Source organism: Desmodus rotundus, chromosome 2 (genome assembly GCF_022682495.2).
Source record: "Desmodus rotundus isolate HL8 chromosome 2, HLdesRot8A.1, whole genome shotgun sequence".
Lineage (NCBI taxonomy): Eukaryota > Metazoa > Chordata > Mammalia > Chiroptera > Phyllostomidae > Desmodus > Desmodus rotundus.
In genome coordinates, this window is record NC_071388.1 from 31,633,608 (window position 1) to 31,649,350 (window position 15,743).

At 44.9% G+C, this 15,743-nt stretch overlaps 1 protein-coding gene and 1 long non-coding RNA gene across 8 annotated transcripts in view; one reads left to right on the forward strand and one right to left on the reverse strand.

Moving 5' to 3' along the window:
- The window catches only part of MECOM (MDS1 and EVI1 complex locus), a 550,490-nt gene extending 537,475 nt beyond the window's left edge, over positions 1-13,015 (reverse strand). For 3 of the 7 annotated variants that reach the window (XM_045197723.3, XM_045197715.3, XM_045197716.3), the window contains exon 1: positions 12,666-13,014. In XM_045197723.3, coding sequence (XP_045053658.2) covers positions 12,666-12,702 — 37 coding nt within the window. In that variant the 5' untranslated portion in view covers positions 12,703-13,014. Of the gene's footprint in view, positions 1-10,716; positions 11,853-12,665 lie in introns of those variants that run through there. The other 4 variants (XM_045197727.3, XM_045197712.3, XM_045197766.3 and 1 more) reach the window with 3 other exon arrangements.
- On the forward strand, positions 12,485-14,983 carry LOC123480072 (uncharacterized). The gene is made up of 3 exons (XR_006655933.2): positions 12,485-12,727; positions 13,265-13,495; positions 13,581-14,983. It is a non-coding gene; the product is annotated as an uncharacterized lncRNA (long non-coding RNA).
- Positions 14,984-15,743: the final 760 nt, after the last annotated feature.

Consider the following 15,743-nt stretch of genomic DNA (forward strand, 5'->3'; position numbering starts at 1 on the left):
AAGTAAATTAATTCTTAAAAAGATTTACATGCCTAAATTTTTAATTCCTTAGCTGGGACTTTTTCAAATCCAATATAAAACATCTCCTGTTTTTAATCTAATACAATCCAATGAGCTTTAATAAGCAAAGTTGTTCCCACTAAAATGAAAACACAGCCACCCCATTTTTGTAAACTTCCGTGTAAAGGAATGGGCTGAACTAATTTTTTATGAATTTTTTATATTTCATCAACAACATCATTGCCAAGGAAAACCACTTTTCAGAGCACTCTCTCTCCTGGTTTATAACTTATAATCAGAAACCGGAATTTTGCATCCAATGGACGTTAGCGTGTAACATTACACGGTCATGTTCCTGATGCTACAGTTACAAGTATGAGATAGTTTCCATTATAAAAATTTTCCCATAGCCTGGTTACCCAGTGAAAAACATTTTCCTATAAAAATGGTCTTTCCAATTCATAGGTCAGAAATTGTTGGGGGTAATTTTTTTAAAGAATATGAAAAACTTGATTGTCTTCAGATACCCTTCCACCTTTATCAGTCACATCAGTTGGCTTCAAGTTTATTTACGGGATAGAGTAGTGTGATGGTAATCATGTGCCATTCAAACAAATAAGTTACAATTTTTAAAAAACCTTGAGACTTGAGACCCTGACAACTAACTTATCCTTATACAGTTAGAGCTATCTGGATTGATTTCAGCTACAGTCTGTTCTGAGCAGCAGGATAAAATGCAAATAGGGCATACATATGAGGTCCAGAGCAATCCAGTAAGCTTGAAATATCACAGATATCTCACAGTGGATCTTACAAAGATGTACCTTAGCTCTGGACTTCAATCTTTTATGTCCTCCAGGGGGTAAAGATGCTTGGAAATCTGACCGGTCCTTACAGCGTGAGGCAACCCTATGTGACCTTCCCGAAGGCCCACTGTGCCTGTTGCTCAGAGGCCAGCGCACTTCACCCTGAACTGCAAGCTTCCTTTAATTGTACACTTCACTTTCATTTTCCCTTAGCATCCTGTTTTAGGGAACTTCTCTGTCTGTTCTGTTCTGAAAACTGGAAGGGACCCAAATGTCATCCGTAGGGGACTGGTTCAATAAAATGTGTTACATCCAAACAATGGGAACCCACTACCTTTAAAAGAATGGGTTAGATTGTTTTGCAATGACTGGTCCGAGGTATATTATTAACTTTTTAAAAAGGAAAAAGCAAGTAGCTACCAAAAGTTCTAAAGCCATACAAATGTGCGTGCTAACAGATGCATGGGGGTGATCTGCAGGACTGTAACTGAACACCAGGTAGTATGTGACCAGAGGAAGAGGGTGGACGGCGGAGAACTTTCATTTTCTAGAGGTAATTCTTGCAGTTTTTAAATTGCTACAATAAGTGTGCATAAACTTTGTAACCAGAAAAAGTTTTGTTTCTAAGATGAGGAAAAAGATTGATAAAGACTTTAAGCATTATATAAATAACATACCAGGGTGAATCAAGTCTGAACACATGTGTGAATGCCTATAATATCTGTGGCTGGAATTCAGTCCATGAACCACTGAACCTGCATGGAAATTTTCATGTACATTTGCCTTTTCTGAAGAAAGTCTCCCTATTTTTCATCAGATTCTTACAGGTGTCTGAGATCCAAAAAAAGGTCACAAACCATGAGCTCAGCAGAAACCAAGATAGTTGTTCCATACCTCCATTCGTTGTTATTATCATTTTTATCGTGAAACATTTCACTACTACTTAGTTTCACATTTCCTGCCAAAGGTGAAGTCTATGATCAGCACAGAAGTAGGAGTATAGAGGCCATCGTTCTTAGTCTCTGCCCTCATTCAAAGGGGTTGCCAATGCCCTAAGTGCAGGCTAAAGTCACACCAGGCTGGTCACAGGGAAATGAAACCCTACAATCCAGAGCTTGAGGACTGTTGTCCAAGGCACAAATAGCCCTGTTTTCTGCAAGTACATGAGAGATTTGTGAAATGCAGAGGGGAGACGGTTATGGAGTGAGGAATGGAGTGTGGGGGTGTGGAGGGAGGAAGAAGTCATAGTTGCATTTGAATTACAGTGACCTCATTCTGTGAGTGGGGTTAATTTAATCAGTGAAACAAGAGTCACTGCCACATCATTATCTGTCAGCCTTAAATTGTTTAAGAGCCCTTCATTATAAATGCACATTAAAATATACAGGAAAGGTCTTGTTGCTCTGCTGTATTAATACAGACTAAATTGGTGTTAAAATTTATGTAAAACCCTGGCTTCTGGTGACTTTTTTGAAGCTGACTACCCCCAGATTCCTCGGAATGACATGAGTCCACAAACATTTCACCCTCTCTACCTTGACTCCACCAACAGTCTCCAGAGTCAGGTCCCGTATAGTTTCCATAAACCTTAAGATCAAGTGTAGATCAATAACAATTTGTAATTTAAGTAAGGAGTCATGGGTTATACCTGTACTGGCAAAATGAGGAGCATTATTGGTGAAAATTAGGAATAATACTCCACTTTCCAAATGTGCTTTCCAGGTGGTTTATCACTGTCAAAATAGGCCAGCTGTGGATTTAGTATGCAATTAAAGTGTCAGATATCCCGGAGTCCTAGTGCTGACATTACCTGACTGCACAGGTTTTACAGGCAAAGAAATCGAAGGGGTTCACGGAATCCACCTAAGCCCATCGGTAACCACCATCACCTAATTGCACTGATATCTGCCATGTGCAAAGCACAAAACCAGGCACTACACAGAACAGAAATGGGCTCTCCAGGAATTTTACAGTTTAGCTAGAAAAATAGATAGGTAGGTAGGTAGGTAGATAGATAGACAGATATCAAGAAACTTATAATAAAATGCCAAAATGATAGTAGGTAAAAATTATTCCATACTATTAAAATGAAAAGACAGAGAAATCATGTCTTCAGGAGTGATAAAGATGAACCTCATAAAGAAATTAGGGTTTAAACTAAATCTTAAATGATTTAGATTTTCATGGTCAAAGTAAAGTATGGGTATATCTACAGACTACGGCAGTATTGTGGCCCAAATTTGGAAGATGGAAACACAGGGCTTGGATGGCAAGAAAATGAGAGGGGCAGAATTAGTAAACAAATTAGGCTGAACAGACTAGTCTTGGGTAGGGAGACAAGCCTGAGAAGTTAACAAAATAATGAACATGTGTTGAACTCTTACTATATTTAAGGTATATGAATTGCATGAGTTTATCAAATCCTCAAATGAGTTAAGTATCATTAGTCTATTAGTAAGGAAACTGAGGTACAGAAAGATTAAGTAGCTTGTGCTCACTTTAGCCAGCTAGTCATTATAGGAGAAAGGATTTGAACCCAAGCAAATTTAACTCACAATCTGGGCTCAAAATCACCCATTCTCTGATTCAAGAGTAGGAGGCTCCAAAAGACCAAGCTAAGGAATCGGCATCAGGTATAAAAATTGGGAGCTAGGTATCTGATAACCAATTGATAATGCTTATAAGCATGGTTCATTCCTACTCTAAATCCTCCTCTACAAGCGTTGCATTATCTGATGATTTTTCCAGCAATGTTAACTGATAATAGTACGCATTTATTGACCAGTCCCCTGGCTATCGTACTGTTTTAGATATTATAAAGTTCTTCAAACTTTATTGAGAGTGTGCATTGTATTGGCATTCTGCCACTATACCTTGCCTTTTCAGTCCTCAGGACTTAATTTTACCTGTTGTTCACCTACCACTTCTGCTAGAAATACAACTCATGATAATAAATAGAGCAATGTATGTTTATTTTCAAAAAAATACATACATTTATTTTCTTCCCTTGCTGCAGGGAGAATCACTTTTGTCAATTACATAGATTCATCCCTTAAAAACCATTTTCTCCATCTTAGGTTTATGTCTTAAAAATCAATTAGGTTCTCCAGTTACAGGTGTCCAGGACAGGATATTTGGACCCTTCTAGGAGGCAGGAGTGAACTCTTCCTCTGTTACACCCACAGTAGCTAAATGACCTCTTCTCCTACTGTGGAAAACCACAGAAAAACATCTCCTAATGATTTACTGCCCAACCCCTAGCCCACAAATCAAAGAATTGGGTTCAATAAAAAATAAGAAAGATGGTGGCCAGTGGCTATGTGAAGGGGGAGTGAGTGTTTCAGTTTATTTTCTTAAACCAATTAATGATGAAGCAGCATGGAGGGAAAGAAAGACAAAACATGGCTGTGAAAGACTTTTTCTCCAGCTAAATGGCCAGATATCAGATTCTGTAATAAGTACTTCCACCTATCAAAACACACACACATGCGCACACACACAAACTCTGAGATGGAGGAGGAAGATACAGATCTTAAAAATACAAGATAATATTCAGGAAGGCTTGTGGATATCGTAAAATGTTGGAACTTTAAAAGACCCTTGGAAACCATCTATTCTAGACATCGCAAACCCAGGGTCTACGACAGAGGTGTTTGGTTAGACCTGCAGAATGTTGTGGGTTGTTGTTTTCTATAATGAGTCAACATTTTTAAGTAGACAAAATTCACAGAACCATCTAGATATGTAACTTCTCTTAAAAAGTGGAAGACTTAGCAGCCCTAGTCCCCCTTGCCCAAATGGCCACTGTGAGCTGGAACTGAGAAGCCGCTGTCACTTTTAGAGAACTGTTGAATTCCCAGCTTGCCAGTCCCCACCACTCCCTCTCGTTCTGGAATACAAAAGCTGGGTGTCAAAAACTGAAAATCAGAGTTCAGTGCTTATACCCACCTTGCCTAATTATGTATTGTACCTGCCAATTCCTATAAGCATTTGAGTTTACGAGCTCCACTTCAGTTCAGTCCCTTCATTTAGAGAATAGCAACGCAGCTAGAGTGGTAAAGTGACTTACAAAACTCACTCCAACAAAAATAAAATTTTCACACACAGTGGATCAGGATCTAATGACAACTGGAAAGTATGCACAACTAGCTTTAGGCCCTGTGCATACAATGTCAAATCTCAAACAGTTTATTTATACAGTGCCCCCCAGCCCCCTCACAAAAGGGCAAAGATTCTCAAGTTTGCAAAATAAATGTTTTGCCTGTTTGGGCTCAGTATAGACAGTTAAACCTAACTGGATAAAAACAATACAGGGAGGATAATAATATGTAAAAAATTTCTCTTCTGAAAACTTAACCGATATATCAGAACAAGAGTGACTAAGATTTATTGGGTGAGCGCTTGAATACTTTGCATACATTTACCCTATTTAAGCCTCACGACAGCCCAAGAAGGGTGGTATTGTTACTCCCACTTTACTCGTAAAGATGCTAAGGCTCAGAAGCATTCCCTAACTTCAAGAAGACCCAACTGTTCAATCAGGGGTCACACCCAGATGCAAGCACTGATGAGCACCTTTGTAATGTTCTTAAGAGCAGGACACGTGGCTTGTCCATGCTCACAGAAGGGTCTCATTGTATTTGTTTTGCAAGCCTGCCCATTGCCAAAGCCCACCAAGTGCTATGTACAAGGACTTGCGTAAATGCCATAATCTGAACAGCCCTAACATACAAAATTAATTCCTTTAGGCTGGTTCTTGGACAGGTTAAGAAAGCTTTGGTTCCTCCTGTTATATAGTCAGTGACCCCTAGGCAGGTGTCTGCTAAAGGAATTAAGAAAATCTCTTTTCTAAATCAAATTTCTCCTTTAGAATTGATATAAAAGTTAGTAGTCAAGGATTTGGCTGATATACAAGCCAAAAGCAAGTTTGCTAATGAATAAGAATAATAATTAAAATCAAAATAAGAAGTAATTCAAGAATGAGAGCTTTTGAAGAGTCAGGAATTTGATTAAAAATTCAATTGCTTTTTTTTTTATAATGAAACAGTTCTTTAACCACAAAACAGCTTTTATAATAATGCAGAAGAGAATGGTTCCAAGTAAAACACTCCCCCATTTTAATCATGGCTATTATTTTTGAAAATGAAAATGGCTGAGGTCATTGTAATCTATTTTAGGGTTTGCATGGGTTTGGTGGTATTTTTTTTTCTTGGCTTTGAGCTCTCCACGTTACCAGCTAGACGTTATGGGTTTTGCTATGTGCCCTTTCAAATCCTATTCTTTTTAATAATGTTGTACTTTATACACATAAATTAGAGTGAATTCCACTTTCTTTCCTAACAACTCCAGATGGGGTCCACACTTTCAAGAGAACTAGAACTTGCCTTTTTTTAAAAAATTGTGTGTACTTCTTAGAACAAGTATGTTCCTATCTGCATTAAAATGCCGTGAACGTTCAAATGCTGAGAGATTAGTAAAAACAGGATTCATGTGGTCCTTTTCAAAACCAAACTGAAATATGAGAATAACATCTGTGTATCTACCCCTTCCAACTTTCAAAGACAGACACAGATAAAGAAAAACTGCCCAGAAACAAAACTCCATCCGGGCAGAAGTCCGTACCTACCAATACCTGTGGACTGGGGGGTCAGTTTATAGATAGGCAGTTAAAACACACCAGTGAAGCTCTCTGTCCCCTGTAGGACATTGTAGGCAAACTTATCACATGTGTGAAGACACTATAGTTACACAATCAGGCCTCCTTTTAGATGTGATTAATATTTCACTGACTTTCTGAATTTAGTTTGGTTTTTTATTATAATTCATTATCACATCGGACAGAATAGCCCAAGATCCCTCTAAACAGCAGCAACCCAGACACACGCAAGAATGTTTTCGCAAAGCATACATATTGTTAGGGGTTGCGTACTAAAATGCTCTAAGCTCTGTTTGTTTGTTTATTTTTTTTAAAAATCAACTTGCAAGGCTAATGTAATAAGATGCTGTAGCTTTTATGAAAGGTGAAATAATTTTAAACACAGACACACAATGAGTTTATTTATTTAGAAACTTGTTAAAGAGAGTCTGGGAATTCAAATATTCAATGTTGACATTGTACAGAACTGGCCAGGAGCCAGAATTCAGTCTCCAGAGGGACCCATTGGACAAGGAATTCAGGCCTTTCTCTCCTCCCACTTGAGCTAAATAGGTAGAGGCCATTAGTTATACCCACAGCAATATCTGAACCACACTCAAATAAGCTGCCCTAGCCAGGGCACTTCAAAGGAGGGCAAGTGTGTTTAGCTTTTTAGTGCTGAACTAGAGCAATATGTCACACTTTTGAAAGAGTTTTGTAAACAGTTTCTTCCTTATGTAGAAACAACTCTGAAGTTTCTTGTATGGCATGTAAGCAAAGGTAATTAACAAGGATTATACTTTTTTCATTTACTGGGGGAAGAAAATAATACCAATCTGTGTGCGAACCAGGGATCTCAGAGAAGCACACTGCTTCGCTCTTCCTTTCTCCCTCTCTTGTTTTCTGTTCCATTCATTTATCTCTTTTTATCCTCATCTGCACCCTTGTTCTCACTATACAGCCAATTTCCTTGAGAATTCCCCGGTAAACTCAGAAGGCCAGAGAGTGGGAAGGGGGGGAAATCTAATTTTAGAAAGAGGACAGTAGCAAATGGAGTGGGGAGGGAACTAATGGTTCATACTGGGCAGTCCAGCAGAAAAGAAAAGCAGACCCCACAGACCTTTCTTTATAGCAAGTGCCTAGAGCAGCAGCTTCCTGCCTGGGAGGGCTCATCACCACTCCAAAAAAAAATGTGCCTGACACCCTTATAGTGTAACTATCTCCGCATCTCTTCCCCAGCCTCTTACTTCACTGCCAAAGGAGGCTGGGAAGGGACCTGCCCTACTGGTGAGAATGAATGAGTGAAGTGTGCCTGCCCTCCTCACTCAAGTGGGTTTCTAAACCCCGGATGTCTGACTGTGAGTGTGTGTGCGTGCATGCATGTGTACACCGTCAAGGCAAACCCTGCTGGAGGGAACCAGTTAGCCAGGCACCCAGCACCTCTGAGATTATAGGGGAAAAAGAGTTCTGGCCTCAGCTTAGGAGCCAGGAACTGAGCAGCTGCAGGACAGAGGTGTTGGGGGCCTCCCAAGGGTGAGGGGGAGCTCTGCCTACCTACTCACTAGGGCCTCCCCAGCTCTGCCGCCACTCCCCATCAGGGCCCACTTCCTTCTCCACACCAGTGGGCTTTGAGATGAAGGGTGGGAAGGTGTGCCCAGATTTTAGGTATAGGGCTCTGCCAGCTGCTGAGTACCTTGGGAACAGGGTAAGAGCTGTTGGCCAGGAGATGACAAGTCAAGTTTCTCCACTTCAGGGCCAGCTTCCAGCAGAGACAAAGCCGAAGAGATACAAGGACAGAGGACACCCAGATGGGAGTGCCGAGGGCAACTTGGCTCTCTCTTGCCCTCCTTGCCAAGGGAGAACAGAGCCAGGTGTCCTCAGCTGTGGCCTTCCTGCATCAGACCACATCTGCAGCCTCAGATAACCTAGCCCCAACTTCCAAAAATGAAATAAACTCCGAACGACGAGATGTTTAAACGGAAAATGCTTACACAGTTATCACCCTCAATTTTTACCAGAAAGAAAGAAAGAGAGAGAGAAAGAAAGATTTCGTGGAATGACGTGATAATTTCTATTCGATAAGCGAGCTACGTACTAAATGATTAAATGTCGGCAGAGGAGGCCCAGCCCGGGTGGTAGGGAGAGGCCTCCACTCAGAAAGCCTGAGAGCTGAGCTGCCCCGCAAAAGACACTCAAGAACACTCACACCGTCGCCAAGACCTGCGACTCTTCAGACCCTCCGAATAAAAACCTTTCTTTCCACCCTTCCTGCCTCTGCAGCTAATGAACCGTCCCTTTCCAACAGTGTTGAGGATGAGGGGGAAATGAGAAGCGCTATTAACCTTCCCATAAACACAGGTTCGGGGGGTTTTTTTGTTTGTTTTTGTTTTGTTGTTGGTGGCGGTGTTGTTGTTGTTTTTGGCGAAACACATAGAAATGCTGCAGAAAGACTATACTCCAAGTGCCAAATGGAATAAAGAAGCCCTATGCCAGGGTAATGGTCAAGTAATGGCAAATACATCAACTTCCTAAAAGGGGCCTCTGCCTCCGTGGGGCCAGCGTTTTTCCTCCTCACAAGCAGTGTAAAATAAACAACTAAAATGTACTTTTTAACAAAGCTCTGTGTTTTAATGTTTTGGGTTTTTTTGGGTTTTTTTTTTTTTTGAGGATGAAGGAAAATGTAAGTAGGTAGGCATACGAGGAGTGCAAGCTGGAACCTGGGTGCACGTTTCCTTTATTATCTTAGGTATTGGGCTGCCAAGGTGAGGAGTTTAAGCATGGAAGAAAGGGTCGCCCACTATCTTACCTACTTCAAAACCTCTTTTTAAACAGAGATCAAGTGTACAAGTAACAGCCCCTGAGTCTCTATGAGACTTCTGGGGAGGCAAGAGCTAAGGGGGTCACTCATTGCAAATTCGTTCATTGCAGTAATTGAAACCCTGCTAGCATCACTTTAGGAAAGTGGGGTGGGAGGTGGTAGTTCCTTCGGATTTCAGGCTCTAGACAAGCTGAGCAGATCCAACCTCACTTCTTTCCCATCATCATGAGAAAAGCTGTTGTAACTGGCATTTCTTGCACGGCCCAGGTGCTACCCTGCTTGAGAAAATGGCTGGGAGACTCCCGAAGCTGCCAGAGTGTGCTTGGCTTTTATTTTTCTTTTCTTGAAAAATGGGAATAAAAGCCCAGGGCTTTAGGCAACACAAATGTCAATCTTCTTGCCTTCCCCTTCTTTGTTTTTTAATTTAGTAATTTATTCCTCCAAATGATTACAACGAATTTATCAGTTTAAACTATTGTTTTTTGGGTTTTGGTTTTTTTAAGCCCTATATGTTGGAAAATGGGTTTTGCACTCATTCTGGGTTTAACTTCAGTGGGTACTTTCTGGGTCTGTGGTTCCTACTCTTGGTCCATGAGATCCTGTACCGAAGCCAAGACTGCAACAGGACTTGGCCACCAAAGAAATTTACAAAAGACAACAAGAATATGCAATGGAGAAAACAACCGTTTCTATGTGATTCACTTCTACTGCAACGTTTACTTTTGCGATGATAAAGGTAGGTTTGTTGTGTTTTTTAAGTATGCTGGTTACACTGCCTCTAACCCCCAAAAAAGAAAGAAACGGGCGCAGACAGAGCTTCAAAGTTTTCGTTGGATTGCACCGCAGGGGTCACCACTCGCTTGGAAACTCACGCACCACGCGGGGTAAGGAAATAGCGCTTCGAAATACAAAAATGCATACTTTTAATATGATTTCCTTTATTACCCAGATTGTGACTGAAGAATTGCATAAAGCAGCACCTCGGTCTGAAAAAGGCAGCCGCGGTGGACCGCTGGAACAGCGCGAGCGGGAACCTGAGGTTTAGCAAGAAAAGTTTGTAAGAGTTCGTATCTAGTTAGCAGAAAGCAACAGCGGCATCCTTAGAGACACTAGAAACAAAATTAATGGGTCTCCCACTGCATGAATGACAACTATCACCAGATCAGAAAAGAGGCTTGGTTTCTAGATATTCAGTGGTCTGAGCCTGCAGGAATATTTTAATACGACAGCATACAGCTTGGCAATTAAGAGTTGAAAAAGTTGCTCAAGAAAATCCGAAGGGTTTTGTGTTCTGCTTTCACTTCGGCGGATACCCGGCATGAGGTGCATGAAGCCGTCGGCTTTCATTTCACAACCTACTCGTGGTTGCAATAGGCTCTCCACCCACCCCTCTCCCCCCCGACCCCCCCGTCCGTCAACCCCCACCTCACACACACATACACATACACACTCCTAACCTTTAGTCGTAATTGAAGTCCCCAGGCCTGCAAGCATATATACATTTATTCCTTCTCGGATGAAAATAAAGCCATCGGCCTCATTTAAAAGCAAACAGGAAAAACAGGAATTCCACCGGTGCGCTTTGACAATGTCGCAGCTAAGTGAAATGAACAATATCCAAAAGAGAAACAGATGGACTGTAGACCCAAAGAGCCTTAGATTTAGGTTGATCTCTGAGACCAGGACGAAAGGAAACGTACTGGGAAGTGGGGGAGTGCTTGGGTGAGGACTGGACGAAGCACTGGAAAGGCGCCTACAGTGACAGAAACTCGCTGGGCTAGACCGCGCACTCCCACCGCCAAAGAAATCCAGCCGGCCGAGCCGGAACCTGAGGCTTCCTTCTGCGCGGCTGCTGCGGGGACACCAGAGGCTGCTGGCGTGGGGCGTACTTAGTTTTCATATGCAAGGAGGGGAGGGTGAGAGACTAGGGATTTCACTGGGGAAAAAGTATCTCACCCCCCACCTCCCACCTCTTCTCCCTCCAGTCCACAAGCAAAACAATTAGTTCTGTTTCCAGCGAGTGGGAAATCGAACGGCGGCCTGTCCTCTCCGGACTGCCCAGCCCCACGTGCCGACACCTCGTGGAGGAGCATTTTAGACTGCCCCAAATCTTCATACTGCCGAGTCCCCTTAGACTCGGGGTAGAAGCATTTAGACAAACCGTCCTGATGCCTACAGTCCCGATTGACACTCGTACCATCTCATTGTCGGCTTGGCGGGCAATGCGGGAGAAGTCACCCAACACTTTTTCTGCAAGAAGAGTGGGGGATGGGGTCCCGCCGCCCCCACACGGAAGGAACCCAACTGCCCTCGTCCCGCGTGTCACAGGCCGCTCCATGCGGAGCAGGCAGGGGGCGCCCGGGAGGGTTAGTGACCCGAGAACTCAGGCTGGGTCCTGGAGAGCAAAAGCCTCCGCCGCGTCTTCGCCGCTGCCCAAAGTCCCGGCAGCCCGCCCCCTGGGGGTCACTCGGCGCCCCGCCAGCTGAAGCTCAAGGGCCGGAGCGCGCCCTTTCGGCCCCCTTCTCCGTGGCGGCAGTCACCGTTGGCTGTGCGCCCTCCACTCCCAGCTTTCCACGCGCTCGTGGGACCTCTTCTCTCCCCACCTGCCTGCAGCTCTGCTCAGCCGGTAGCTCTGCTCTGCCCGTGCGCCCCACACACCCTTCGACTACAGCCCCCACCCTCGTCTCCCCCACTCCCCACCCCAGTCCTCGCTCCGTGCACACGCCGGAGAGCACAGCTGAGCGCACAGCGCCCACTACCGCAACCGCAGCTCGGCACAGCCCGCCAGCCCGCGCAACTTCCAGCGGCCGCCTCGCAACTTTTCCCAACTCCACCACTCCTGCCCGCTGCCGCCACCACAGTGGCTCCCTCGGAGCCTGCCACCCACCCCAAACCCCAGAAACAAACCGAGGACCAAAAATGCTCCTTTCCCCAGCCCGCCCCCCCCCACCCTCCGCTCCCCCTCCCACACCCGGGACTAGCTGGTTGGCCAGAGGCAACTCTCCTCCGCCTGGGGGGAAGGGGAGGGGAGGGGGAGACTCTCATCTCCTCACCCCCCGCCACCCCACCCCACCCCTTCCCGCTCGCTCTCGCGCTCTCTCCTCCCTCCCATCCCAGTCTTTGCTGCCCCCACCCCCACCCCCACCCCGGGGTTGCCACAGCTGGTCCGTGCGCGAGGCTGAGGTCTGCCCGGCTCCTCTGGCGCCCAAACCAGGAGCGAGAGCGCGGGCCGGCAGCCGGACGCAGAGGCTGGGACCGGCAGGTTGCTGGGGCTGCGCTGCGCCTGCCCTCCACCCGGGGCCCCAGAGCGAAAGGCAGCCCCGCGTGCCCTCCCGGACCACTGGAGACAGATATGCAAGATGGCAGAGGAGGGGGAAAGCCAATAGAAAAGGGATATTGCACCTACTTGTGGCCAGTTTCCTTGCCCTGCCTTTGGATCTCATGCTGTGCCCAGTCCTGCAGCCGCTGGTGTGTGGTTGGGGTTTTTTTTTCTTGGATCTTTTCCTTCTTTTGCTCTCCCTCTCGCTCCCTCCCTCTTCTCTCTGTCTCTCTCTCTCTCTCTCTCTCTCACACACACACACACACACACACACACACTTACACACTCTCTGTCTTTCCCTCTTTCACTCTCTCTCCCTCCCTCTCTCCCTTTCTCTCAATCCACACTCGCTATCTCTCCAGCATTGTCAGTTTGGACACCTTCGCACATGCGCGCTAGACGCCCCTCCAACATCTCAGCGCCGCCAAAAAAAGTTTGGAGCGATTTATCACTTTGATTTGGAGATCTTGTCAGATGGCAATCGCCGAGGAGGCGGAGAAAGAGAGCCACGGGGAGGGCGGCGGGGGGCGGGGAGCGAGCGCAGGGAGCCAGAGGGGAGCAGACACTTCGCCCCCCCCCACCCGAAAAAAAGGAATGAAAAGACTCGGGCAGAGTATTGATTTGGTGTTGGAATCACCAATAAGCTTGTATCATAACTATTACTGTTTTCCCACTATAAATTGCAGGAAATTTTCTATACCGTCCATACCAAGAAGGCGGGGTTGGGGAGGACTTTTTAAATCTTTCCCGTACTAAACCACTAGAAGGACTGGACTCTCGACGAATGATCCAGGAGAAAGTGAGATTCATCCTGAACTTCGGGAAATCTGATGCTGCCGCTGCTACCGCTACCGGAGCTATTGCGGCTTCTGCTTTCAGAGTTGAAAGCAGAATAAATGTTTCCTTCTCGATTTTAGGTACAATGCCAATGCTTGTCGCCACCCTTGGAACATTTTAGTGACCTATTCCCACCAAATAGTAATTTTCACCTTTGAATCCTAGGTCCAGGCAAGCTCGGGCATTTGATATCCAAGACCTCCTGCCTTCCCTGAGGTCGGCTGTCACCTTCCGGCCTCCCCCACCGCTGCCCCCGTCGCCTCCCGCTGCAGCTCAGCCTGCCTGCCATTTTCACTTATTCGCTTAAACCCACCACCTCCGGGGTTGTAAGAAAAAGGAGGTGGGGAAATCCACCCCCCACCCTTTAAAAGTACATTGTCGAAATTTGCTTTTATTACAGGATTTACCAAGGAAGTGGGTAGCAGAAATGTTCAAGGTAGACTCCATTCCAACTACGTATAGATTTTCTCTTGGTACAACCTCCTTGCATTAAAGAGTTTTGTCCAATACCTTCCATGAGCTATTTATGTCCCCATTAATATCTGTTGCAAATCCTGCCAGACACCATAAAAGAAAATTACAATCTTTTCAGTCTGTGTGCTGCAACAATACATCCTTGATGTTCAAGCTAAAGAAAAGGAAAAAGAAAAACAGGTCTTGGTCGTGAGTTTGGCAAAGACAGGGGAGGGGAAGGAAGACCATTGAGAATGCCCAGTTGTACCTGTTGTCATTTATTGTCAAAACCAGGACTAGGGGTGTGAAGAAGCAAATAGCAAGGTTCAACCCCAAAGGGCATCCATCAATGGTTCACAGATATCTTTATTCAAGAAAATCAAAATTTGAAGGATTTATGGTGGCTAACAATGCCCACCATTTCTCTTTCTCCAAAACTGTGTAATTCCAGGGACATTTTAGCTGAAAGATACAAGTCCCTGGAGAACCAAGGTACGGGTCCCAAGGGAGACAGATGTGTAATATTGAAATGTGAGAAATGGAAGCAGGAGGAGTAAAACAACTTCCAAAAGAAAAGTCTCTGGTGCCCACACACATGGGCACAGGAGAATTCTACCATTCCTTCTGAACTAAAGAGGCAGGAGTGGTTTTTCCCTCAGTCCTTCTACAATACCTGTTGCCCTGTGCATACAGGTGGTGTACTTATACATGTGGGAGATGCAGAAGCACTAGGCACTTCAACATTCTGAGTGTGGGTGCCCAGAGATCTGTGAATTTGAGTTCACTGGCTTTTCTCAGTTTAGATGGAGGAGTGCCTTCACTCTGACCAGTAAGTGTCCTTAGGGGAGAAGGAGAAATGGGGGGTGAGAGCTGTCAGAAAGGAAGTAAAAACTCCAGGAAGAGAAGCATGCTAGGCTAGCCAGCAAGGAGTTCATAGAAACTTCTTTAAGGGATTCTCTGGGGACCCTCACCTTAGGCCAGAGGACAGAAGGGCCCTGCTGGAGGATCAGGCCCCCTTCCAGTCCTCAGACCCTGGAGGGCCTTCACTCCCAGGAGAGGAGGTGGAGTCCACTAGGGAAGGAGGGAGAATCTGACTGGGACATTGCATTTCACCTTCTCACCCCCCGGAGCTTAAAAATAAACAAATAAAGGAATTACCAACCTCCCTATCCATTGCTCTCCTTAATTCCTTTCATCTCATCCCCTAGGGAGTCTGTATCTGGGTCCCCTTGCAAAAAGGAAGTTAAGAGGAGTGCTGTTGAATTTTCTAGCAAAGGAAGGGACCTAGGACCTAAACCCAAGATTAAATAAAAATCCGCAAGTGAAGCTGCAGTTGTTGCTTCTGCTGAGAAATTATAAACCATACGGCGGGCTAGGGGTGGGGTAGGGGCTATGAAAAGAAGTGGGTGGGATGTGGAAGACTAAAGAAAATCAAATCTGAGCCCCCCAAATTTAAAGATCCCTGCCTTTTCAACTTTTCTAGAGGGCAGGGAGGTGGGGACGGGGTGGGAGGAATGGGGTGCAACTGGAACAGCTTTCCATTCGGGGGAGGGGGGGGAGGTGTTTTTTTTTAAGTCCGTGGGGTCGCAATCATTTCTGCGAAAGGGTCTTTGCCTGGTCTTTAGAAGAGTTTCGGGACAAGAGCGAATCCAAGCTCTTCTAACTGAAATGATAAACACAAACTCTTCTGTGCCCTTGGGCCAAGCCATTAGGAAAAGACAAAGTATTATTCTTTTTGTTGTTGTTTAAATAAAATATTCCTAATGTCGTCACTTTTATTCTCAAACCTGAATGCTGGGTTTCCTTTCCTTTTTCTCCCGTTCTCTTTGTTTCTTTGTGTTTATCATTTGCTTTCTCCCCTAAGTGAGTGTTAAT